The sequence below is a fragment of the Xenopus tropicalis genome, chromosome 10, assembly GCF_000004195.4.
Source record: "Xenopus tropicalis strain Nigerian chromosome 10, UCB_Xtro_10.0, whole genome shotgun sequence".
NCBI classification, from domain to species: Eukaryota; Metazoa; Chordata; class Amphibia; order Anura; family Pipidae; genus Xenopus; species Xenopus tropicalis.
The window spans coordinates 10,355,007-10,381,964 of NC_030686.2; the positions used below are offsets into that span (position 1 = coordinate 10,355,007).

The following is a 26,958-nucleotide window of genomic DNA, read 5'->3' on the forward strand; positions in this document are numbered from 1 at the left end:
TTGGCATTCAAGTACCCAGAGGCCCAAACAGCCCCCCCAGCCCAATAAATAGTGAGTCTGTGGCACCTTACAGTCCCCCTGGCATTCCCAGTACCCAGAGGCCCAAACAGCCCCCCCAGCCCAATAAATAGTGACTGTGTGTGGCACCTTACAGCCCCCCTGGCATTCCCAGTACCCAGAGGCACAAACAGCCCCCCCAGCCCAATAAATAGTGACTGTCTGTGGAACCTTACAGCAGCCCCCCTGGCATTTGCCTGAACCCACAGATTGCCAGTCTGGGGACATGAGATAAATATAAGGAGACATGGTTGTATTTTTGCATGGGGTCAGTTAGTCCCTCTTGCACAGATTAGAATGCTGGCATTGATGTTCTGTACCCCCACCAGACAGATTATTCTGCTGTTTTTATGAATTTATACTTGTCGGCTCTCTCTATAGTCTACAGAGACGGAGGCGCAGTCATTTCACATGGGCACCTTGTTTGATCACACAACAAGACATGCTCCAGTTATGTATAGCTTAGCAGAAAAAAGTGCTGGCGCATTATAAATAAGTCATAGCCGCTCATTAAAACCAGCCAGGCTTATTTTTATATTTACACTTTAATCCCTATAGGTGCATTCTGCCCTAAACATTATGTAGCAGCCCCCCCTAGTGGCACATTGTGAGTACAGCAGTCAAACAAGTGCTGATGCTTTTTAATTTATTTCTGAAATCAGGATTTACAGCTTGTAAAACAGGGGCATCATATTCCACTTTATTCAGCGATTGCACCGGGCTGAGCTCCCAGAGCAAAAACATTGCACATCTTTGCCAAATTAGCTCTACTGCTATAAATAAAAGTAAGGCCCCTTTTTAAAAAACAAAAACATTTAAGCTTAAATGTAACCAATAACTTTTTGGTTAAGCCTTCAGCGGTCTAAAAGTGCTTGTGCCTCAGTATTCTATGGCTGGAGGCTTAGGCTGCTTTTTCAGCTCTGGCACGGCCCTGGGGCAGCTGGAACAGGCCGCTAAGGTTGACCTCTGGTTCCGCGGGCTCCCGGAGTTGGCGCTCATTAAACAGACCAGACAGGTTGGTCTCCAGGCGGGTCTTGTAATGGAAGAGAAGTTTCTGGCTAAAGAGGTTGGTCAAATCCTCTTCTACTACAGGCGTAGGGCAACGGGCTCCCCGCCCACGGAATTTTGGGGGGCGACGTCCAAGTTTCAACTAGGAAAGGAGAAAAGGCAAACAGGTGTCATTAAGCAACAACCAATTCCTTGAAAGCATTAAGCCTTGTCTAGCGTTTGCCTTGATTGCCAAATACTGTGATCACCACCCAGTTATGGGGTCTTTTAGGCACAAGCAAGAAAGGGCTGAAATCCTAGTTTGCTCAGCAATAAGTGCACATTGCTCAGCCAACAGCCAATCAGATCACTCATTTATTAGCTAGTCATTAAAGGGGACCTGTCACCCTACCCCAAGAAATAATTTCAAGTCCTTTTTTTTTTATCATGTTAGTTAAGCAAAATACACTATGAATTTCTTTTTTTTTCCTCCCTTCAGGCTTCAGTAAGCTGGCACCATTTTGGGTACACTGTATCACCCCAAAATGCATTTGCCATCAAGGAAGTGCCGAATAGAAAGTTAGAAAGTAATTGTAATTAAAATCTAAGCTGTCAATCATATATTGCCTGCCCTGCCTCCATGCCTACGGTGGGGCAGGCAATATATGATTGACAGCTCAGATTTTTAAATACATTTATTACAGGTATGGATGATTTAAGAATTTGGGTTTCAGGTTTTATTTATTTATTTATTTTTGTAAAGACTTTATTATACAGCTTTTTATGTGTGGGCGACAGGTCCCCTTTAAGAGTCACCAATGTTTAAGGAAACGGGAACAGACCGGGCCGGCAGGAAAAAAAAAAAAAAAAAAAAACCCAAGTTCAGTGGGCCTGGCCGACCCAGACTGAATCCCCACCAGCAATATTGTTGCTCCCCTGCTGCCTTCCCTGCCCTGATGGCAGCAAATTAAAGATAGGAAGGGGGATAGCATCGGGCGAGCAGCAGGGGCCCCTGGGGTAGCAACTCTGGTGGGCCTTGCACACCCCAGTCCGATGCTGAAGGAAATAGGTTGCTATAGTTACCTGCAGGGATGCAAGCTTGCACCTCTATACAGATATGGGACCTGTTATCCAGAATGCTCAGGATAAGGGATCTTTCAGTAATTTAGATCTCCATAACTTAAGGCTGCTAAAAATCATTTAAATATTGAATAAACCCAATAGGGCTGTTCTGCCCCCAATAAGGGGTAATTATATCTTAGTTGGGATCAAGTACAGCTACTGTTTTATTATTACAGAGAAAAGGGAATCATTTAACCATGAAATAAACCCAATAGGACTGTTCTGCCCCCAATAAGGGGTAATTATATCTTAGTTGGGATCAAGTACAGGTACTGTTTTATTATTACAGAGAAAAGGGAATCATTTAACCATGAAATAAACCCAATAGGGCTGTTCTGCCCCCAATAAGGGGTAATTATATCTTAGTTGGGATCAAGTACAGGTACTGTTTTATTATTACAGAGAAAAGGGAATCATTTAACCATGAAATAAACCCAATAGGGCTGTTCTGCCCCAATAAGGAGTAATTATATCTTAGTTGGGATCAAGTACAGGTACTGTTTTATTATTACAGACAAAAGGGAATCATTTAACCATTAAATAAACCCAATAGGACTGTTCTGCCCCAATAAGGGGTAATTATATATTAGTTGGGATCAAGTACAGGTACTGTTTTATAATTACAGAGAAAAGGGAATCATTTTTAAAAATTAGAATTATTTGCTAATAATGGAGTCTATGGGAAATGCAATTAAGAACCTATGGTAGAAAATTGCGCTCTTGTGTTCATAGAAATAGGTGAATATGATCAGTTTATGTCCAATCAGGGGCCAAATTCACAGGAAACAGTCAACAGTGAGCGCTCCGGTAGCCAACTCTGCCCAGTCTCTGTGCTGGTGAAAGTCTAGCATAGAAAGCAAAGATGGTATAAGTTATCTGGTTGCAATAGACAGCCCCTACCTTTAACTTCTTCCTTTCAGGATCATGAACCACAAGATGGCGAAGCAGGCTCTCCTGGAATGAGAAACATTTAAAAGGATAAGTAAACCTTTAAAAAAAAGTGATTCAAAAATTGATTTGAAGCACGTTTGCAATTAACTTTTTAAATTCCAACATAAAGGGTTTAAGTACGGTTACTATAAATGGATTGTTACAACAGCACCACCTGCTGGTGGTTTTCTGAACATGTAGTGTAGGAAGTTGTCAGAAGGAAGAGAGGGCTGGTCTGATGTTCTTCTGGTTAGGAAAGACCCAAGAATTTCTGAGGTTTCTAATATCTTTCCTAACCAGAAGAACATCAGATCAGCCCTCTGATTTACGTATCCTTTACTTTGAATTAGGCACAACAAAACACCTCCTTGGTCTGGAAATAAGACAAAACCTATACAACTGGACCCAAGGCCTACCACTAATTCTGTTTTGCTATTCCAGCTCTATGCCAAGTGTGGCCTGGCCACTGTAGGAGTGCCAGTTCTGCCCAGTTAGCCCAAGTCTCTCCATACAATTACCCTCATGGCAAAGCTGCGGTTGCACCCAGCATGGTAGCACCGGTGGGTCTGTAGGCACAGATGGACCTTGCGCACGTGGTGCGTCAGATTGAACACCGTATTGAAGGTTTTATCACAGTCCTGCCGTGGACACGGTAGCTTGAGTGGCTTCTTATCATGGGTGGCTTTGTGCCTACGCAAGGCACTGGCCTTCTTGAATGGCTTCTTACATGTGGCACACTGGAGCTCCACTGCAGAAGGAATAAAGAGGGTTACCGTTACCCACCAAAGGGGGCAGTGGCAATGCATTGCATACAAATGAATGGCTGAAGTTACATGGGTGCTTCTCAAGGTGCGTCTGGAGGGCAGTCCAAGTCGGGGAAATGGTTTGGCAGCCTTCGTGAGAACAACGGTACCCTAGGATACAAAGAGGCAGAAGCTGAGGCATAACATCAACTGATGAACACACACCGGTTAATAATGCTGGCAACTCACCGCCATGTCGCCTCTGGTGGGCTTTGAGCTCGGTCGCAGACGTCGACTTCCATCCACACCCAGGGAGGTCACAGCTGTCGGGAATAGGAGAAAAAAAAAGGGGCCATTTAGCCTAAAAGGTTCAACATAATATGCTCGATAAGCTTTACTTACATAAAGACCACCACTGTGGTTCATGTGGTATTTTAGCTTATGTTATGGGAATGGATAGCAGCAGGAGAAACTTTGGCCAATACTTGGGCAAATACTTACACAGACAGCGACTCCTTACTGTGCTCCGACAGGTGGATTCTCAGCGCACTTTTCTTCCGGAAGCTTCTTTTGCACCCCGACACCGAGCACTGAATGAGAGAAGCATAGGAGGGGTGGTTGTTGCTGAACTATTATTGCACGGAGGACATATATATTTATTTGAAAGGTCAGGAAGGGGTTTTTGCCTTCCTCTGGATCAACTGGCAGTTAGGCAAGTTATATATAGGCATTATGGTTGAACGTGATGGACGTGTGTTTTTTTTCAACCCAACTTACTATGTTACTATGTATAGCAAAATCTGCCATCTGAGAAACAGCATGATCAGTAAAATCACACACTTTATGCCCATGTTATTAGGGAGGATAGAAACCATTAATCACATGGTATAGGGAGAGAACCAGTATGGGATGATTGGTTTCTAACACTCCTGTGTGTCTGGGAGAGTAATATGGGTCCTACAGTAACTGCTCCAGTTAAAGTTATAGCACTGGAATGTTACTACTCCAGTATTAATATGTGTTGATGAGGCAGATGTTGCTCTATGGGGGTTATCAGTCTGCATGTGGGATGGGACTGAGCCGCCATTTAATTTGCCAGACTGGGCTGTAGGAGTTGCCAAGCCCCATTACACTGCACAACAAGCCGTAAGCTCACCTTAAGGGGCAGGGCATCCCCGTGTTTATACAGAGTGTGGCTCTTCAGGCTTTTCTTGATGTTGAACGCCATCTTGCAGCCAGCAGCGGAACAGCTAGAAGCAAAGGGCATAATGAGGGACAGAACTGGGAGTCAAAATAGGCCCTGGCATTCCCAGTACCCAGAGGCCCAAACAGCCCCCCCCCAGCCCAATAATTAGTGACTGTCTGTGGCACCTTACAGCCCCCCTGGCATTCCCAGTACCCAGAGGCACAAACAGCCCCCCCAGCCCAATAAATAGTGACTGTCTGTGGCACCTTACAGCCCCCCTGGCATTCCCAGTACCCAGAGGCACAAACAGCCCCCCCAGCCCAATAAATAGTGACTGTCTGTGGCACCTTACAGCCCCCCTGGCATTCCCAGCACCCAGAGGCCCAAACAGCACCCCCAGCCCAATAAATAGTGACTGCCTATGGCACCTTACAGCCCCCCTGGCATTCCCAGTACCCAGAGGCACAAACAGCCCCCCCCCAGCCCAATAAATAGTGACTGTCTGTGGCACCTTACAGCCCCCCTGGCATTCCCAGTACCCAGAGGCACAAACAGCCCCCCCCCAGCCCAATAAATAGTGACTGCCTATGGCACCTTACAGCCCCCCCTGGCATTCCCAGTACCCAGAGGCCCAAACAGCCCCCCAGCCCAATAAATAGTGACTGCCTATGGCATCTTACAGCAGCACCTCTGGCGTTTGCCGGAATCCACAGATTGCCAGTCCGAGCCCGATAGAGGTTTCTAAACCTTAGTATTTCCTCTAGTTTTTGTAATGTCATAAGGGTAATGGCTAGAGGAGGTATCTACAGGCCACTTCCCAACATATTCCCCACCATGGCACACACGGCATTTTGACTGCCCTCAGCCCTCTCGGGGAGCCAGAGCAGACAACATGGTCTCTGCAGCTCTTAGCTCTCCCTATTTCAGTAGGCACTCCGGCACTGCAAGGAGGGGATCCACTGGGAGAAGGGATAATTCAGGTACAACATCTACCTGCCACTATTACCAATATGCCCATTGCACCCATTTTAAAACTGCTTACACTATAGCAACCCCGACATCTATCAAGTGCTTAATGCAGTTACCGGCTATGCCAGTATAAAATGTACCCAGTGTACCTGCCACAAGCACTGTGCCCAATGGAGCAAAGTTATTCTTTAAATATACCCCTGCACCAATAGCCAGTCAGTAGGGGTAGATTACCAACACTGATTGGTGTCAATCTCAAGCACCAAGACGTGAGGGAATTTGTAACCTTAAAATCAGGTCCCCCCAATCCTCGTTATTACAGTCCAGTTTTTCTGCCCTATTATAATAAAGTATATTATGTTCAAGATTTTTTTTTCTAAAGCCACTTCTTGGGTCCCCAAGAAAACCCGATTGGACAGCTGCAGGTAAGCACTTACAGGATGAGTAATTTTTTATTTTTTTTGTGAATGTAGAATTAGGGGCTATTCAAAGCACATTTGCAGTTTACCTTTTCCAAATTAAAGGATAATGTACTGTCGATATGAATAAATACAACAGCACCACCTGCTGGTCAGCTCTGAACATGATCTAATCAAGGAAGTGGTCAGGAGAAAGAAAGAGGGCTGATCTGATGATGTTCTGGTTAGGAAAGATGTGAGAAATGTTCTGAAATTTCTAACCAGAAAAACATATCAGGTCCGGACTGGCAATCTGTGGGTTCAGGCAAATGCCAGAGGGGCTACTGTAAGGTGCCATAGGCACTCACTATATTTACTGGGCCTGTTGGAGGCTGTTTGGGCCTCTGTATACTTGAAATGCCAAGGTCTATTTTGAAGCCCACTCCAGATCTGGCCCTCCTCCTTTCTCCCGGCAGAAAACTGACCAGCAGGCGGCGCTGTTGTGACAAACCCAATTGATAGGGCTGGGGTTACAGATCATACACACCTGTATTTCTTCAGTATCAGATGGCACTTTATGTGCTTCTGGATTTGCCTTTTTCGGGCAAACACTTTGCCGCAGTCTTTTTTGCTACATTTCCATGGCTTCTGTATAAGGGATACACGTGCAGGGGTGGGTAAGATATTGTGCTACCTGTACACAGTACTGAACTTTTAATTAAAAAGAATTTTACTCGGGAGTCATTACATCTATAAATGAAATGCAAATTGCCCACCAACCTTACTACTATATCACTCCAATCAACAGACGTACAAGACAAGGAAATGAAGGGGAAGCCCACCTTAAAATGAACACTGTACCAAGTCATTCTGGAACCCTTTATAGTTGCCCCTAGTCAGGGAGGAGTCATAATGGCTTATGTCCATTGGCTTTAAGGTAAACTTCTCCTTAAAAAAAGTCTTAGCAATGCACTAGCCAAAAAGAAGGGCCAGTAGCCATGTATTTAGCTGGTTGATGGTGATGATGGGACATTCATAAAATATAGCTCTAACATGGCTCTCCTGCCTCTTACCAGTGGGGAGGGGGGTCACTGACCCTAACAGCCAAAAACTATCACTCCATGATGAGGCTACAGTTTAATTGTTGCATCTCTTCCCATTCATGTCCCTCTCCCCATTCATTTTCCAGCTTCCCATTCAAACTGCTGCCTGGTTGCCAGGGTAAATGAGACCCTAGTAACCATATAACTACTGAAATGCCAGACCAGAGAGCTGCTAAACAAAAAGCTCAAATTTTAACAATCCACAAAAAGAAGACAAAGGGCAAGTTGTTGGGATATTACAGTCCACATTATACCAAGAGCTAATTTAAAGATGAACCAAACCTTTAACCTATAGGCCCCTTCCCTGGAAACACTACATAACAGGCAGAAACCCCAGAGAAGTCCTACTCAGTGTACAGCATTTATTAAAAGACACAAATAATGACTACCCACATTTTCCCAGAATTCCAATGCGTGGGGGGTTGAGTGTTCCATGTTTTACTGCTACAGTTTAATGGTATTAGTCTCCCCCAACTCAGTAGGAACCACAATACAGGGGTAGGTTTAAGTCCTGAGGAGTAAACCTATTCCAAATACATCTACAGTCATTTAGGGGGAATACTAACCTTGAACAAGTTATTCTAAGCAGCTTTTCAGTTGGTCTCTCTCTAGCCTGCACCTTTGGTTGTGAGGGTCAGTGACCCCCAGCAAGCAGCCTCCCCAATATAAAGTTTTAAAAAAAAAAAAAAGAGTATATCTACCCCCTGGGTCTTATGAAATGGCTGCAAATATAGATTTTCCTCTCTTACCTGTCCACTGTGCCCAGCCATATGGTCCCGGAGCTTCCCCTCCTTTCTGTAGGTGGCCATACACCCCGCCGCTGGGCAGCGGAACGCCTGCAACTTGCCTGGTATAGTTTGCCCAACATTCTTCATCTTCCAAAAACCCCCTACTTACACCCCCAGGGGCCTGGGCCACTGATCCTGGTTATATACCCTCCCCCCTGTAACAGCTGAGCCACATCACTTCCATCAGCCCCATATTGAGTAGTAAATAGGCTTCAGGCCGGAGGCTACAGCATAAATACCTATATTTTACTGACACGTTTCCCATTAAACTTAAGGCAAAAATATTTGCTCTGCCTCCGGGCAGCCAATTAATTGTAACAGAGACTGTAATGTGTTTAATGCAAACGGGCCTACTTACTTCTCAGGGTCACTGTGCGCTCATTAGAGAACCCTAGCATAACGAGGATCAGGCTGTCTGTGCAAATATTACAATAGTATGTGCCACAGAGGGGCTAGATTTCTCCCCTGGGTTCCCTTATCATGCTTTTATAAGCCGCACCTGTTTGTTCCACAAATCCACAGTGTTCATTCAGATGCCTGCCGCAGACTGTACTGGATTCTGTGCAACATGCATCTCAACTAATTGCTGCTTAATCATTCAATATGTGGTTTTAATAGGTAGCCAGTAATGGCACAGCCCTTATCTCTCCATGTGAAGGTTCTTGGCCATCAGCAAATCTGACAGTGATTGGCCTATTCCTGGCAACTTTGCAACTGTTTTTTATTTACTTTTTTTAGTTTTTTAATTATTTGTCTTTTTCCTATGCCTTTTCCCAGCTTTCAAATGGGGGTCACTGACCCTGGCAGCCAAAAACTTCAACTCTGTGAGGCTACAGTTTTATTTTTACTTTGTATTACAGTTATGGGATCTCTTATCCGGAAACCCATTATCCAGAAAGCTCTGAATTATGGAAAGGCCATCTCCCATAGACTCCATTATAAGCAAATAATTCTAATTTTTAAAAATGATGATTTCCTTTTTCTCTGTAATAATAAAACAGTACCTGTACTTGATCCCAACTAAGATATAATTACCCCTTATTGGGGGCAGAACAGCCCTATTGGGTTTATTTCATGGTTAAATGATTCCCTTTTCTCTGTAATAATAAAACAGTACCTGTACTTGATCCCAACTAAGATATAATTACCCCTTATTGGGGCAGAACAGCCCTATTGGGTTTATTTAATGGTTAAATGATTCCCTTTTCTCTGTAATAATAAAACAGTACCTGTACTTGATCCCAACTAAGATATAATTACCCCTTATTGGGGCAGAACAGCTCTATTGGGTTTATTTAATGGTTAAATGATTCCCTTTTCTCTGTAATAATAAAACAGTACCTGTACTTGATCCCAACTAAGATATAATTACCCCTTATTGGGGGCAGAACAGCCCTATTGGGTTTATTTCATGGTTAAATGATTCCCTTTTCTCTGTAATAATAAAACAGTACCTGTACTTGATCCCAACTAAGATATAATTACCCCTTATTGGGGGCAGAACAATCCTATTGGGTTTAATGTTTTATTGATTTTTTTAGTAGACAAGGTATAGAGATCCAAATTACAGAAAGACCCCTTATCCGGAATACCCTTGGTCCCGAGCATTCTGGATAATGGGTCCTATACCTGTACTTTGTATTACTTATCTTTTAAAACAGTCCCTCTCCTGTTCATATTACCATCTATCTTTTAAACCATTTCTCAGTCACTAGGGTAAATAAGACCCTAGCAACCATATAGCTGATGAAATTCCAAACTGGAGAGCATTTGAACAACCAGCTAGATAACTAAAAACCCATAAGAAATAAGTAAAATGAAAACCAGTTGCAAATTGTCAATATCAATGACTGCATCCTCTTTAATTGCAAAGTAGCCAATCAGAACGCTGTAGTTCTATCTCGCCCAACAGTAAATAGGGGTCAGTGTTTCATATAGAGGATGCCACACAGACTAAATCTCAGGGTACACACTACCACCAAGGACAATAATAAAATCTTTTTTTTTGTGATAGGGACCCTACATTGCAAATTCCACTGGTGAAGGAACTGATACATTATGTGAGCAATAAGCCGATGTAATTAAGGAAAATTACACAAATGCCTAGTTTTAAAGGGGGTTGTTCACTTTTAAATTAACTTTTAGTATGACATAGACATCAGCTTTTTGTTCAGCAGCTATCTGGTTGCTAGGGTCTTCTATACCTTAGCAACTAGAAGTTTAAATGAGATTGGGGTTTAAATAGGACTGGGACAGAAAAGGAAGATAATGAACAAAAAGTAACAGTAGCAATAAAATTGTAGCCTTACAGAGCAATCGTTTTTTTTTCCCTTTTGGGGTCAGTGACCTGTTTAAAAACTGAAAAGAACTAAAAATCTATAAAAAAATGAAGACCAATTGCAAAGTTGCCAGAATTAGGACATTGTATAACATACAGTTCTTAATGAACTACCCCTTTAAAGTGTCCCACTACATAGCTTTATGGAATGCCTTATTAAAGGTGGTTGTTGGTTATGTTGCTTGGGAAAGTAGCAGACTAAAGAAGTTTTCAAGCAGCCATGCATCGGAACTAGTCAGGTTGAGATGCCACATATAGAAAGTGTCACAAACCAATGGGTTTTGCAGCACAAGTTGCATCTGTTTATACTGTTAGTATCAATTGGATGATCATGTAGTGAGTGAGCTGTACCTTCTGGGCACTTATATACTATGCTCACTGCAGTACAGCCAACCAGGGAGAAGTTTCAATAGAAGACTGGTATAGGAATAGGAGAGGCGCTGAATAGAAGTAGTAAAAAAATTGTAGCCTCACAGAGCAATTTTTTGGGGGGATGCCAGGGTCAGTGACCCCCATGTGAAAGGTGGCAATAGTCCGAAGAGGAAGGCAAATAGTTCAATAACTACAAAGAATAAATAAGGACTACAAACTCATGTGTTCCCTTGTGCTAGAATGCAGGAGCCATTGCAGGGGGAATAAAAAGCTCAGCTGTAAAGATATAAGGCAACTACTAGCCAGCCATCTTTGAATAGATTAGAAATGCAGTTACTTGTGTTGTACAATAACCCCCTACTAGGCAATATACCAAGGTTTGGACAGGCATTGACCAGTGAGGCTGATTTATAAACACTGGGCAAATTTGCACCTGGGCTGTAACTTAGAAGTCTGCTTTAACGGTTATACCTGCAGTGGCTGAAAAAATGTAATCACTGATTGGTTCCTATAGGTTGCTACCCATGTGTAAGTTTGCCCAGTGTTTAAACAGGCCCCACTGCCTCTTACCCCCGTATGTAAAAAAAAAAAAAAAAAAAAAAAAAAAAAAGGCACTAATTTTGCCCAAAAGCAGTAACCCACAGCAACCAATACGTTGGCTTTTAAACAGGTGACCAGTAAATGCTACATGCCGATTGGCAACTATGGGCAAACCTAAAACCCTGGGCAAACATAGTGTCTATTATGTAACCCCCCCCCCCCCAAACTGTTATGTATTGTACATTGTTCCCTTTGTAGAAAAAGTATTGGTATATAGTCGACAGCCTCCTACCAACATGGCCAATGTGCAAAGCACATTCTTTACCATTTCTGCAGCAGATACCACTATGTAACAATAGGAAAACAGAATTGTTCTGCACACTCAAGGAATCGGAATCTGTCATGGGGAAAGAAACAAACCAGCCTAAATCTACCTGACATAGGGCAAATGTAACATGGTAGGAGGGTGTGTTGACAGAATAGTACTGCTACTTTTATGTCCACAGTAAGGCATGAATTGGGTATGAGAATATGAAAGTACTAGTTACAGCATAAACTAGGCAACTGGCATTAAACTGGGGCGCTAGTAGGGAAAAGCTTAACAGTTCCCTCCCAGGAATGAATGCAGAAAGTTTGCCTTGCTATATCAGCTGCAGATGTACAGAAATATGTATGTAGTTGCAATGTTACATATAAGCCAAGGAACAGATCCACGGTGTTGGTGAGTTTTTATTGAGTTTGCACAAAGCAGCACTCTATATACACAAATGGCAGGGCCGTGGGATTTATTTCTTTCCAGACTCCTCTTCCTTAGAAAGTGTTTTAATGATTTCTTCCTTTTTGGCTTGCAGTCTCTCCTCGCGGCGCTTCCTTGCCTCCTTTGTCTTAGACCTGCGAGCCTCAGCCTGATCACTGGAGGGGAGACATTAGATTAGTGTGAGAAATAGCACCGTCAGGTTAGAAGCACTATGAAATACAGTGGCTAATGGGAGCCACTTAAACAATGTAGGTGACCGGTTACATTATCCATGCCCAGTAATATTAGATGTAACAGTGGATTTTATCGCAGGTAATTCTAAAGACTGGCGAAACCAAGCAATGAAGTTGTGGACGGATACAGTGTGTTGCTTATAAGCAGCAATAGTCAAAAAACCTTCTTTTCTGCATCCTATTCTGAACTTCTATTCTATTCTTATGACTGGTATGTACACAGGCACACATCAGGTTTTTAGATGTATGTTTAAGTAATCTGTGCGTTGACTAGCAATGAATAGATGAACCGATCCCCCTGCTCCAGACTGCAGGTTATCACAGGTAACAGGTCAACTCTGAACACAATGAAAACAGTCCTTGCTCAGATTTCATAGCATTCAGTGTAATCTCCATTCCCACTGGTACCAACTTATTGGGAATCATGAGGTAACCCATGTGTTGCCATACATAGAACCAAACCACAATAGTGCTACTGTGGCAGAAAAATGTGGGGGCATTCCTTCACTTCAAAAGGATAAGTTTTTTTTTGTTTGTTTGTTTTTTTCTTAAATCCCCTAAAATGACTCTAAACAGCCCCAAGAATTAACATACCTTTCTCCCTACATGCAGATTTTTTTGTCTAGCCTGAAGCACTACTCTTTCCGATTATGAAAACCTCAATGCGGTGCCTACTGGGCATGCACACTGCTTCCAATTAAAATCATGGTATGGGCAGTAAGCACCTCTTTAAAAGGTCTTAATAGTCAGAAAGTGTTTAGAAAGCAAAAGCAGGGTGGATCTCCACACTAGACAAAATCAGTAAGAGCTGCAATATCTAGCTGTAATAGAGAAAACAAAATGTAGTGATGTAGAAAAAGATGTAGGTTATTCTGGGGGTTGCACGGAGTAATTTTAGAGATTTAACCTTTTTTTGTTAAACTTATCTTTTAACCGAATATTAGAGCCAGTTCACAAAGTGCTAGCATGTGTTCAATACTCACGCCAAAAGCTTCTTGCGAGCTTTGTCAGCCTTTAGTTTGTGGATGTGCTCCATCAGGATACGCTTATTCTTGAACACGTTTCCCTTTACTTTCAGATACAGGCTGTGGTACCTACAAAGGCAGAACATACAAATGTTTATGGAGTGTAGCCATGGAACTCCAAGTTAGACTCCCACAGCAAACTGAATATGCATTTTTTTATGTAGAAATCTGTTCTCTCATAGTAACAGGAGAAAGGAGTGCCCCAACACTGCTTAAAGGTGTAGTTCATCCTTGAATTACATTTTAGTATAATGTATAGATTGATATACTGAGACTTTGTCAGTTTAGATTTTTGTTCAGCAGCTTTCCAGTTTGGTATTTCAGCAGCTATCTGGTTGCTGGATTATTTATTCTCTCGGTGGTTTTAATGGGAAAATGGAATATGAACAGGCAAACTACTAAATAGGAATGCAAGTAATAAAATGTAGCAATAGCAACAAAACTGTAGCCTTACGGAGCAATAGTTGCTGCTGGGGTCAGTGACCCGTTTGAAAGCTGGAATTAGGCAGAAGAGAAAGGCAAATAATTAAAAATACCATAAATAATAATGACCAATTGCAAAGTTGCAAAGAATAAGGCATTTTATAACATACTAAACATTAACTCAAATGAAACCATCCCACCAATGAATATGTCTTGCACAATAATCAGCACAACTGATATCTGCATGTCTGACTTCATAAAACTTTGATTTCATGTTAATGACATTTAGACATTAGCTCCGCTATACATACATGTGCCTGTCAATCTTCTTAGATTCACGGTAACGGCGAAGCAAGCGGCGCAAGATCCTCATTCTCCTCATCCAAGCAAGCTTCTCTGGCATACGTGCATTGGCAGTACCCTTTCTCTTACCTAGTAAAGAAAAAAAAAAAACTCAGCAAGAAAAATTCTGAATGGGAATTCTGTATATAAAGAGACATTTTCAAAACCACTGCTCTATGGGAAAGCTGGCACAGGAAGTAGTATCAGCCAATAAAAGCCCGCTGCCAGTAATATGCGCGACATCATAAGAAAGCATAAAAGCAACTGTAGTGTTTATAAGGGGTCACTGACCCCCCAGCACAGGGTCTGTGCAGAAGTGAAGGATCAACAGAGGGATGATTCGGAGTTTAATTTTTGTTAATTTTGTATTTGGCAAAGATTGTTCTATTAATGTGAACGGATTTGTGCATTCAGTACAAAGCAGAGTCTAATTTAGCAGTTATACCTGTATTCCTACCTATAAGACCCTTCAACCACCCCTAAACAGTATGAATGGAGAAAAGCAGTTCTTTCAACAGAAGTTACTTATTCTTTGGGTGAATGCATTGTTCTCAAATTATACTGAATTTTTAAATATTTTATGTAACCATTTAGTGTTAAGGGGAACTAGGATTTAAAAAAAAAATTTAAGTGTCCAAAATGTGAGAAGAGCAGAAGCCTAATGCTATGGACAGAAGCAGTTTCAATATACTTTATTCTCTTAGAAGATATTCTTAAACATGGTACAGGTATGGGACCAGTTATCCAGAATGCTCCATAATTCCATAATTCGAATCTCCTACCGTAAGCCTACTAAGAAAATTATTTTAACAGTATTTAAAACCAATAGTATTGTTTTGGCTCTAATACGCATTCATTATATCTTAGCTGGAATCAAGTACAAGGTACTGTTTTATTATTACAGCGAAAAAGGATATCATTTTTAAAAATGTGATGTGATTTAATTAAAATGGAGTCTATGGAGTCTGTCTTTCCGTAATTCTGAACTTTCTGGATAATGGGTTTCCAGATAAGGGGTCTGATACCTGTACTGTACCTTTCATTACAACTCCAGCCAAATAAATAAATGGTAGTAGACTACTGCTAAAGAGCCACCAACAGTACCATGCCTGCTAGGGACTTACCAATGCCCATATGTCTTCCCTTCCTACGGGCAAGGGTGTTCTTCCTGCACCGGGCACGGGAGTGGACAGTCACAGGCTTGCGGATGATCAAGCCATCCTTAACCAGTTTCCTGATCTGCTGACCTATTAAAGAAAATAAAATTAAGTCCAATATGAAAAACACAATGCCTGCAGGCAATGCAGATAAAAAAAAAAAAAAAAAAAAACTTACGAGAGTTGGCATTGGCAATCTCATTGGTTTCATTTGGATCCAGCCATACTTTTTTCTTGCCACAGCGCAGCACGCTGGAGGCGAGCCTCTTCTGAAGTCTGAGCATGCTGCAGAGAAACCAGATTATTCACATATTAGATGGTGTTATTACAGCAGACGTCTAACATCAATACCCAGTAGGGGCTATGTTTACATGTAATTCTGCTCACTGTAGAGAATTGAGCTTACAGCTGCATTTCTGCTAAAATTCACCTGATCTGCAACAACTACACCGGCAGGGTATATGGGCTCAAGTCAATGGAGAGGCAACACCAAGTGCTTTGCCACCTAACTGCCAATTTTTACAGATCAGCTTATTACAGGTGACAGGAAAGTTTTAATAGGTCCCTGTTCTACATCTACTTGACTTCTTTTCAACAAATGTCCCATGGGGTTAGTGGGCTAACTAAATTCATGGGCAACCACCACCCAGGTGTGCATTTCAACAAGTTTTGCATTTTCATGGAGATTTTCCTTACATATAACAGAAAGCTTTGAAAGCAGATATACAAATAACACGACCTAAGTGGGTATTTATTGTGGCACAATGCTACACCAACTCTGCAGAGAAAAGATAAGCTGCCCATAAAACAAGTCGAGGCTTGTCTAGATAAACCCTGCCATAAAGTGTCATTGCCCATAAACAAATACTATGCTAAAGTAATAGCGAGTAAAATAACTCACTAAAATACAACTCAGTCCTACAACTTTCCCCTTAACTCTGCAGTCCACTAGCATTAGAGATCCAAACGATTCCACTTTAATAAGAGTTGATTGTGACAGCACTCCAAATAGGATAAAGAGCTGACAGTGAGGCCCAACTGTCAATTAGCTTCACCAAGGCCATGCTTTCCTTTCACCCAATATAGTTTAGAGTTTCCATGAATCAACGCTTCTTCGCCGGGTTGCAATCAGGCGAATCAGGCGAACTGAAAAACTGATATCCAGAGAAAGCCATGCTAGTAGATACGGGCTAAGGGTGAAGACACACGGAGCTACTAGTAGCAGCTACTTGTTGTGGCTACTAAAACAGACAATGCTGATCATTTACTGATAAGTGCCTCTACATGTGTTTTAGCAGGAGCAATTCTCAGTATTGTCTATGGAAAGGGAATTTCTGGCGTTTAGTAGCTGCTACTAGAAGCTCAGTGTGTCTTCACCCCTAAAACAATCGTAAAACACAATACAGCTACAACTGTGATCAATAGACCTAGTGAGGGGCCTGTGGTTGATTCCTGTGTCAGCCCCTAAATACAAAGCCCTATAGAACTTTCTGACACTGTCATTTAAAAAGATTTTGGTTACATTGTGAGAGACAAAATCCACATGGTCAGTTCTGTTTGGGCTGAGATTAAGGGTATGGTCATAACTACATTGTAGACATCATATAAGGTAATGGAGGGCACCTGACACTGCAGGGCTTTGCTGCAATTAGTGTTTATTAGTGTGTTCCACTGTGGGCTGATATACCGTTTAATACCGAATACCAGTGTTTTTGGTTTTTTTTTAAAACTATATTCATTTTTCAGATACCGCAATACCGGGGTGTCGAGTACTCACCCGTACGGAACGGTCTCATGCGCCTCCTTGCGTGCACGCACGCGTCCCGTTGTCTGCGTCAAAGCGCACGTACATGTCAAAGCGTGCACGTCCAGGGGGGGGGGGTATTTAAAGCTATCAAACGCCTCCTCCTATGCTATGTTGTCTGCGGCCTTGCCTGGGAAACTAAGCCTGCCTGATTTACCTTACGACTTTCTGTTGCCGATCCTTCGCTTGCCTGACTCTGATTTTCAATACTGCAGTAATTATTCTCTAATTTATTAGGAAATGGGGTTAACACCTAATCATGCATGGAAAAAAAAATACCGTGACACCGAAATCATTTTGAAAAATACCGTGATAGAAATTTTTGGTCATACCGCCCAGCTCTACTATTAAACACTAATTGCAGCAAAGCCCTGCAGTGTCAGGTGTCCTCCATTACCTTATATGATGTCTACATGCAATTAGTGCTACAACAGGAACACAGGAGTGATAGCCTGCTTGAATGAGGTAGCTGAACTGGAATACTGGACTTGGAAAGACTTTGGTCATAACTACATTAGTAGCCCGTATGTGAATGCAGATCGTGGTAATTAAAGAAGGGGGGGGGGATCTCCACCAAAATATTATTGGCAAAGGAAATGTCTTTCTAAACATTTCAATTTATATTAAAGTAAATAACTTGGAAAATGTGACTATCCGCCCCAGTTCCTTATACTCCCGAGCACTGTTGGTTCCGACTCCTGAAGAAATCCAGCAGAAGCCAATTGATTATAAGACCAGGAGGATAACAGACTACCGATAGGAGTCAGAATCAGAGAATAGTGAAAGGACAGACTACCGATAGATTGTTTCAAGAGTCAGAATCAGAAAATAGTGAAAGGACAGACTACCGATAGATTGTTTCAAGAGTCAGAAAATAGTGAAAGGACAGACTACCGATAGATTGTTTCAAGAGTCAGAATCAGAGAATAGTGAAAAGACAGACTACTGATAGATTGTTTATATATTGTTTCAAGAGTCAGAATCAGAGAATAGTGAAAGGACAGAGACTACTTTTAATAGAAATTCATGTTATAAGTAACTTTAAAACCAATGAAAATGTGTAAATCTATTTTTAAAAGTGGCTTAGAATGACATTGTCTTTTATTAGACAAAAGACAGAGGTTGGGTTTAGTTTCCCTTTAATATAACATGGCAGAATGCCACATGGAACAAATAGGCAGTGAGTACAAGCTTATTTATACACAATAACGTACAGCCCATGTATAATAGGGAGCAGGCAGCTCCATGCTTATGTGGGACCAATATATATAAGGGAAGGCAGGGTACATAGGAGTATAAGTATTTCTAAGCGTATGTGAGCGATAGCCGCCTGTCATGGGCCCTGTGTGCCCCCATTACGGTTAAGACACCCCACACCGACCCATAATGGCCGCCATGTGACCGTCATCCCTTTATGTACTGCCAAAGGCTCTCTAGTCCTAAGCAGGAGTCAGTAGGAGCTTATTCCACCCATTTTCCCAAGGCCCCTAAGCCGCTCACCTCATGGCGGCCGCTCTGCTTCAGCTCGGAAAGGAAAGGAAGAAGTCTGGCAGCTACCATTATCAGGAGGGGTAATTCCACTGCAAAACGGGGGCGTCAATTACAGCAGTCGAGCAAGACTGCGTTCTTTAGGTAGATATAGTCACCCTAAACGAATAAATTATCAAAAGTATCGGGCACATAAACCAAACGATAAAGCAGATTTTTGTCAGCCAGAAGGAAAACTTGAAAAAGTAACCCCCGGGTAGCGATAATGGTCTCGTCCAGACAAGAAGCGCATGCGCGGGGAGGTCTTTCAGACTACGAACCACGTGGGTTGGGCTATATAGGCGCTGTAAAATGGCGGCTTTACTGGGGTCTGAGACCGGGGGGAGGGGCTTGTGTTTAAAGAGGGCGGGTTCGCGTGTAGCGAAGGCACAGAGGGCAAAGTGAAAGGGGTTAGCGATTTGAGGGTAGGAAAGAACGCCGGAAAGTTGCAGCGCTAAACATTGGGGGGTTTGCAGGGGATGAGAAAGAAATGGGAAAAGAAGAACCCGGCCGCTGGAAAAGCACATAGAGATCTCTGGCAGAATGTTCATCCCCGGGAATTGTATGGGCGGCTGGGGAGCGTATGGGGGGCCCTCTAAGTAGTAATATCTATCTTGCAGTATTAGCTTCCACTGCTAGGCAACTGCTGCTGGGAGAGAATAGATTCACCTGGCGCTAAGCAGCACAGAAAATAGCACCCAGCAGCGGCAGGAACATGGTATCGTCTGTTGCTAGGCAACTGCTGGAGGAGCACTGTCACCCAGTTTCTTGAAGCTAATGTGCACAGTGTCGTCCAGTAACAAAATACACAGAATTGTCTAGAACTAGGCAGCTGCTGCTGATGGAGCACTGTGGTATCTAGTACCCAGCATAGAATACTAGGCAGCTGCTGCTGGTGGAGCTCTGTGGTATCTAGTACCCAGCATAGAATACTAGGCAGCTGCTGCTGGTGGAGCTCTGTGGTATCTAGTACCCAGCATAGAATACTAGGCAGCTGCTGCTGGTGGAGCTCTGTGGTATCTAGTACCCAGCATAGAATACTAGGCAGCTGCTGCTGGTGGAGCTCTGTGGTATCTAGTACCCAGCATAGAATACTAGGCAGCTGCTGCTGATGGAGCACTGCGGTATCTAGTACCCAGCATAGAATACTAGGCAGCTGCTGGTGGAGCACTGCGGTATCTAGTACCCAGCATAGAATACTAGGCAGCTGCTGGTGGAGCACTGCGGTATCTAGTACCCAGCATAGAATACTAGGCAGCTGCTGGTGGAGCACTGCAGTATCTAGTACCCAGCATAGAATACTAGGCAGCTGCTGCTGGAGCACTGTGGTATCTAGTACCCAGCATAGAATATTAGGCAGCTGCTGCTGATGGAGCACTGTGGTATCTAGTACCCAGCATAGAATACTAGGCAGCTGCTGCTGATGGAGCACTGTGGTATCTAGTACCCAGCATAGAATACTAGGCTGCTGCTGATGGAGCACTGTGGTATCTAGTACCCAGCATAGAATACTACGCAGCTGCTGGTGGAGCACTGCTGTATCTAGTACCCAGCATAGAATACTAGGCAGCTGCTGCTGATGGAGCACTGTGGTATCTAGTACCCAGCATAGAATACTAGGCAGCTGCTGATGGAGCACTGTGGTATCTAGTACCCAGCATAGAATACTACGCAGCTGCTGGTGGAGCACTGCTGTATCTAGTACCCAGCATAGAATACTAGGCAGCTGCTGCTGATGGAGCACTGTGGTATCTAGTACCCAGCATAGAATACTAGGCTGCTGCTGGTGGGGCACTGCGGTATCTAGTACCCAGCATAGAATACTACGCAGCTGCTGCTGGTGGAGCACTGTGGTATCTAGTACCCAGTATAGAACACTAGGCAGCTGCTGCTGCTGGAGCACTGTGGTATCTAGTACCCAGCATAGAATACTAGGCAGCTGCTGGTGGGGCACTGCGGTATCTAGTACCCAGCATAGAATACTAGGCTGCTGCTGGTGGAGCACTGCGGTATCTAGTACCCAGCATAGAATACTACGCAGCTGCTGCTGGTGGAGCACTGTGGTATCTAGTACCCAGCATAGAATACTAGGCTGCTGCTGCTGGAGCACTGTGGTATCTAGTACCCAGCATAGAATACTAGGCAGCTGCTGCTGATGAAGCACTGTGGTATCTAGTACCCAGCATAGAATACTAGGCTGCTGCTGGTGGGGCACTGCAGTATCTAGTACCCAGCATAGAATACTACGCAGCTGCTGCTGGTGGAGCACTGCTGTATCTAGTACCCAGCATAGAATACTACGCAGCTGCTGGTGGAGCACTGCTGTATCTAGTACCCAGCATAGAATACTAGGCAGCTGCTGGTGGAGCACTGCGGTATCTAGTACCCAGCATAGAATACTAGGCAGCTGCTGGTGGAGCACTGCGGTGTCTAGTACCCAGCATAGAATACTAGGCAGCTGCTGGTGGAGCTCTGCGGTATCTAGTACCCAGCATAGAATACTAGGCAGCTGCTGCTGGAGCACTCTGGTATCTAGTACCCAGCATAGAATACTAGGCAGCTGCTGCTGCTGGAGCACTGTGGTATCTAGTACCCAGCATAGAATACTAGGCTGCTGCTGGTGGGGCACTGCGGTATCTAGTACCCAGCATAGAATACTACGCAGCTGCTGCTGGTGGAGCACTGTGGTATCTAGTACCCAGCATAGAATACTACGCAGCTGCTGGTGGAGCACTGCTGTATCTAGTACCCAGCATAGAATACTAGGCAGCTGCTGGTGGAGCACTGCGGTATCTAGTACCCAGCATAGAATACTAGGCAGCTGCTGGTGGAGCACTGCGGTGTCTAGTACCCAGCATAGAATACTAGGCAGCTGCTGGTGGAGCACTGCGGTATCTAGTACCCAGCATAGAATACTAGGCTGCTGCTGGTGGAGCTCTGCAGTATCTAGTACCCAGCATAGAATACTAGGCAGCTGCTGCTGGAGCACTGTGGTATATAGTACCCAGCATAGAATACTAGGCAGCTGCTGCTGGAGCACTGTGGTATCTAGTACCCAGCATAGAATACTAGGCAGCTGCTGCTGGAGCACTGCGGTATCTAGTACCCAGCATAGAATGCTAGGCAGCTGCTGCTGGAGCACTGCGGTATCTAGTACCCAGCATAGAATACTAGGCAGCTGCTGCTGGAGCACTGTGGTATCTAGTACCCAGCATAGAATACTAGGCAGCTGCTGGTGGAGCACTGTGGTATCTAGTACCCAGCATAGAATACTAGGCAGCTGCTGGTGGAGCACTGCGGTATCTAGTACCCAGCATAGAATACTAGGCAGCTGCTGCTGGAGCACTGTGGTATCTAGTAGCCAGCATAGAATACTAGGCAGCTGCTGCTGGAGCACTGCGGTATCTAGTACCCAGCATAGAATGCTAGGCAGCTGCTGCTGGAGCACTGTGGTATCTAGTACCCAGCATAGAATACTAGGCAGCTGCTGCTGGAGCACTGTGGTATCTAGTACCCAGCATAGAATACTAGGCAGCTGCTGGTGGAGCACTGTGGTATCTAGTACCCAGCATAGAATACTAGGCAGCTGCTGGTGGAGCACTGCGGTATCTAGTACCCAGCATAGAATACTAGGCAGCTGCTGCTGATGGAGCACTGTGGTATCTAGTACCCAGCATAGAATACTAGGCTGCTGCTGGTGGAGCTCTGTGGTATCTAGTACCCAGCATAGAATACTAGGCGGCTGCTGCTGATGGAGCACTGTGGTATCTAGTACCCAGCATAGAATACTAGGCTGCTGCTGGTGGAGCTCTGCGGTATCTAGTACCCAGCATAGAATACTAGGCAGCTGCTGCTGATGGAGCACTGTGGTATCTAGTACCCAGCATAGAATACTAGGCAGCTGCTGCTGGAGCACTGTGGTATCTAGTACCCAGCATAGAATACTAGGCAGCTGCTGTTGATGGAGCACTGTGGTATCTAGTACCCAGCATAGAATACTAGGCTGCTGCTGGTGGAGCTCTGCGGTATCTAGTACCCAGCATAGAATACTAGGCAGCTGCTGCTGGAGCACTGTGGTATCTAGTACCCAGCATAGAATACTAGGCAGCTGCTGCTGGAGCACTGTGGTATCTAGTACCCAGCATAGAATACTACGCAGCTGCTGGTGGAGCACTGCGGTATCTAGTACCCACCATAGAATACTAGGCAGCTGCTGGTGGAGCACTGTGGTATCTAGTACCCACCATAGAATACTAGGCAGCTGCTGGTGGAGCACTGCGGTGTCTAGTACCCAGCATAGAATACTGGGCAGCTGCTGGTGGAGCACTGTGGTATCTAGTATCCAGTATAGAATACTACGCAGCTGCTGGTGGTGGAGCACTGTGGTATCTAGTACCCAGTATAGAATACTAGACAGCTGCTGCTGGTGGAGCACTGTGGTATCTAGAACCCAGCATAGAATACTAGGCAGCTGCTGGTGGAGCACTGCAGTATCTAGTACCCACCATAGAATACTAGGCAGCTGCTGGTGGAGCACTGTGGTATCTAGTACCTAGCATAGAATACTAGGCAGCTGCTGGTGGAGCACTGCGGTGTCTAGTACCCAGCATAGAATACTGGGCAGCTGCTGGTGGAGCACTGTGGTATCTAGTACCCAGTATAGAATACTAGGCAGCTGCTGGTGGTGGAGCACTGTGGTGTTTAGTACCCAGTATAGAATACTAGGCAGCTGCTGGTAGAGCACTGGTATGTAGTACCCAGCACAGCGTTGTTTAGAGCTAGGCAGCTGCTGGTGGAGCACTGTGGTATGTAGTACCTAGCATAGAGTATTGGGCAGCAGCTGTTGGAGCACTGTGGTATTGCTATAGTATTGTGAGTGTTGCTATAGTATCAGCAGGAGGTGCACAGTGTCTTCTACTAGTCAGCTGCTACAGGAGCCCATCTTATACTGGGAGTATATGGGGGAGCATAGTATAATTTCATACTGGGCACCTGCTGGGGGCAGCATTGTGTCATGTATACAGGGTTCCTAATGGAGAGCTGTGTAGTCTGTACTAGGCCATTTGGGTTATCAAGCAATTATACATACACTGCTCTAGTACCCAGCAGCTGCTGGAGTGGCACAGAGTCATCTAATTGTAGGTGGCTGCTGGGAGAAGCTTAAAGGAGACATATCCTATAAAAATTATGAATGTACCAGTGAATTATACTCTTCTAGATATAGAAGGATTGTGCTTAAAAAAAGTTGTGTTTCTGACTGATTTATTGAGAAATTCCACTAAAACCCCACTAGTCCCGCCCATCTGTTCCACTTCCTGCTGGCTGAATTCTCTGGATATGCAGGGGAGGTGGCGGCTATAGGAATCAATCTGCGGCTAGGCTGACCTGATAGGGAACTGAAGCCTGTCTTTGCTTGTGTGAGTGCAAGGCTGTGATTGGCTCTCCCCCTCCTACTGTGCTTCTAGCAGGGACCTTTAGGACACGCCCACCCTTCATTTCAAACAGGGACAGAGAAGTGATAGGATCTATAGGGAGCCCCAATAAAGGGGCCATTTTTACAGACAGGATTAATGTTTAGCCCAAAGGGAAACCAACACCACGTATTATTCATAATTGCCTACAGGGTTAGGGTTTTTCCAATTTATCCAATATGTCTCCTTTAAATGATGTATCCAAGGCTGCTGGTGGAGCGCTGTGTATTCCATTCCCTGTCATTTGAGTAGGCATGCAGTGATACATACTGGGCCTGCTGTGGGAGCACTGGCTGCTATGTACTGGGATGCTGGGGGAGAGCAATGACATTAAGTGCTGCAGCAGCTTGTTAGGGAAATGCAGTGTATCCATGCCAGGCTGGAGGAGGCAGCTTCATGACTCAAGTCCATTGGAAAACAGTAGTCATTATCTACTAACTGTAGATATTAGTATCACAATAGCCTTGGATACTATGCTTGTTCAAGAACTCATCCAGGCCCCTCTTATAGGCATTAAGAGAATCTGCAGTAGTGGGTGCCTTTTCCTGTGTGGTTCCTCAGATCACTTATGTTGTATCTGGACAGTCGTATTGGGATTCCTTGTGCTGTTTATGGCCCATCAGGGATCAGTGTAAACAAATATTGAATGATGACAGCACAATCGCCATGGTTTTTTTGTCCACAATGTAAAAGGGGAAACACAGTGGTCATTTCTGGTGTTCAGAATGCAAGTAGCGTCTGCACCCAATTCTTTAGGCACAAGTGTGCTTTGGCTATTTGCACTTGGCGCAAAGGGGCCACGTCCTGGGCATAAGGTTCCCCTGTGTGAATAGGTGCAGCATCATTTAGATTGGAACACAGGAAGGTCTGAGCGACGCAGAGCGCAACTGTTCAGAAGTGCAAGGAGCGTGTTTTGACACAAGTTCTAATGGCGTTCACTACCTCAAAGCTGCCAAATGCATTTACAAGTGAAAAAGATGAACAATGTTTTCATAAAGAAACTCACCACAGAATGCACAGATCTGGGCCTGACCTCTAATTCAGAAAACTGTTGCATTTTCAAAACACTCATAAAGCTTCTTAAACACATTAGAGTTGGCCTTGGTAAGATAAGATAAGATATAGTCAGGTTTTGTTTGGAGGAGTTATAAGATCACAAAAGCAGTGGCTCTCAAAGTATGGAGTACTCACAAGAGGGGTTGGGCTTGAGGGTTAGTTCAAATGAGGTTTGGGGAGCATGAATATTTGGTCTCATAGGTATATCTATGATCGGTTAGGTTGAGATTAGAGGTAAAACCAGTGTCAGATACCAATGGGTCCAATCAGGACCGTTGCCCCATTGATAAAAGGGAGCCCAACATAGAAAGAGGGATGAGGCATGGGCAGGTCAGGGATGGGACCTTGGGTGGGGGGGGGGGGGGTGTTGAGGCTAATATAAAACTGATTTTCTCTATCTGTAATTGCGAGCTAAGGGGAACCCTAAATAAACCCCCATATGTAATAAAAGGCATAACGCTTGCCCAGGTACAGTAAATCATAGCAACCAATAAGATATTTGCTTTTAAATAGGTGCAGTCGTAGTACTTACTAATTGGTTGCTATGGGTTACTAGGTCAGTGGCAAACTTTGCACATTTTGTTAAACATTTGACTGCCAAGGGGGGCTTGAACACTACAAAATTTTAGTGGTATACCCACTGTATTTTACACATGGCACTATTTACCCTGGTTGGCCATGATGTATGATTTACAGAATTCTTTAAAAGGCTACAGGTTAGAGAGCACTAATATAAAGCCAATGGCCTACAGCATTTTGTCCACTTTCACACACACTGAGCTTAGAGTAACTGTTCAGGATTGCAGTAGTCAAAATGCCACACCTGGCACCACACCACACCTAACAGCAGCTATCAGCCTTACTAACCCAAGGGTCCTGAGTTTGATTCCAAGTAGGGTCTCCCTGAGTTTTCTTTAAGTATTCCTGTGTCCTCAGCCACTCCAAATACATACAGGCAGGTTTGTTGGCTCCTAATGAAACTAACTCTAGTGCATGTGTGCTAGGGACCTTAGATTGTAAGCTCTTCTGGGAAATGAGGATCAGTGTCTTTAAAACATTGTAAACATATATACACTACAATGGCAACCTATTTCTAAAGAAGATGAAATCTGTGGGAGGGATAATAAAGGGTATGTTCAATTTTAAATTCATTGTTAGTATGATGTAGGGCAGCGATCCCCAACCAGTGATTCGGGGGCAACATGTTACTCACCAACCCCTTGGATGTTGCTCTCAGTGCCCCAAAACCAGGGAGTTATTTTTGAATTCCTGACTTGGGGGCAAGTTTTGGTTGAATAAAAACAAGATTTCCTACCAAATAAAGCCCCTGTAAGCTGATAGTGTTCATAGAGGCTGCCTAATAGCCAATCACAGCCCTTATTTGGCACCTCCATGAACTTTTCTGATGCCTGTGTTGCTCTCCAAGTCTTTTTACGTTTGACTGTGGCTCACAAGTAAGAAAGGTTGGGGAGCCCTGATGTAGAGAGTGCTATTTTGAGATAAATTGCAATTTGGTCTTGTTTTGATTTATTTAGCTTTTTTGATCAGCAACTCTCCAATTTGGAATTTCAGGAGCTATTGGGTTCTATGGTCAAATTTAACCTAGCAACCAGGCAGTGGTTTGAAAGTG

At 44.0% G+C, this 26,958-nt stretch overlaps 2 protein-coding genes across 3 annotated transcripts; both read right to left on the minus strand.

Annotated features, from left to right (window-relative positions):
* Positions 1-686: 686 nt before the first annotated feature.
* Positions 687-8,887, minus strand: 42Sp43 (P43 5S RNA-binding protein). Of its 2 annotated transcripts, none has more exons than XM_012971757.3 (9): positions 8,783-8,887; positions 6,940-7,040; positions 4,996-5,089; positions 4,341-4,429; positions 4,089-4,162; positions 3,930-4,010; positions 3,615-3,844; positions 3,067-3,120; positions 687-1,207 (listed from the first exon to the last, which is right to left on the minus strand). In XM_012971757.3, exons 1-9 carry the CDS (start codon positions 8,810-8,812, stop codon positions 959-961), a joined length of 1,002 nt encoding a protein of 333 aa, XP_012827211.1. In that variant the 5' UTR covers positions 8,813-8,887; the 3' UTR covers positions 687-958. The 2 variants fall into 2 exon arrangements, with proteins under 2 accessions (XP_012827211.1, NP_001016094.1); NM_001016094.2 differs by lacking the exon at positions 8,783-8,887 and adding an exon at positions 8,245-8,380 and having other exon boundaries at positions 690-1,207.
* Positions 8,888-12,246: 3,359 nt separating this feature from the next.
* Positions 12,247-18,803, minus strand: rpl19 (ribosomal protein L19). The gene is given in 6 exon segments (NM_001005122.2): positions 12,247-12,445; positions 13,507-13,617; positions 14,283-14,403; positions 15,438-15,560; positions 15,649-15,755; positions 18,775-18,803. Coding segments are annotated over 6 exon segments (594 nt in total). The 5' UTR covers positions 18,780-18,803; the 3' UTR covers positions 12,247-12,318.
* Positions 18,804-26,958: the final 8,155 nt, after the last annotated feature.

Excerpts from the sequence above, each read along its gene's own strand:
- 42Sp43 (NM_001016094.2), bottom strand. The coding sequence starts at position 8,370 with ATGAAGAATGTTGGGCAAACTATACCAGGCAAGTTGCAGGCGTTCCGC. Across the intron at positions 5,090-6,939 it reads CTGATACTGAAGAAATACAG|CTGTTCCGCTGCTGGCTGCA; the intron begins GTGTGTATGATC and ends CTTTGCTTCTAG. Across the intron at positions 4,430-4,995 it reads GGGATGCCCTGCCCCTTAAG|TGCTCGGTGTCGGGGTGCAA; the intron begins GTGAGCTTACGG and ends TCTCTCATTCAG.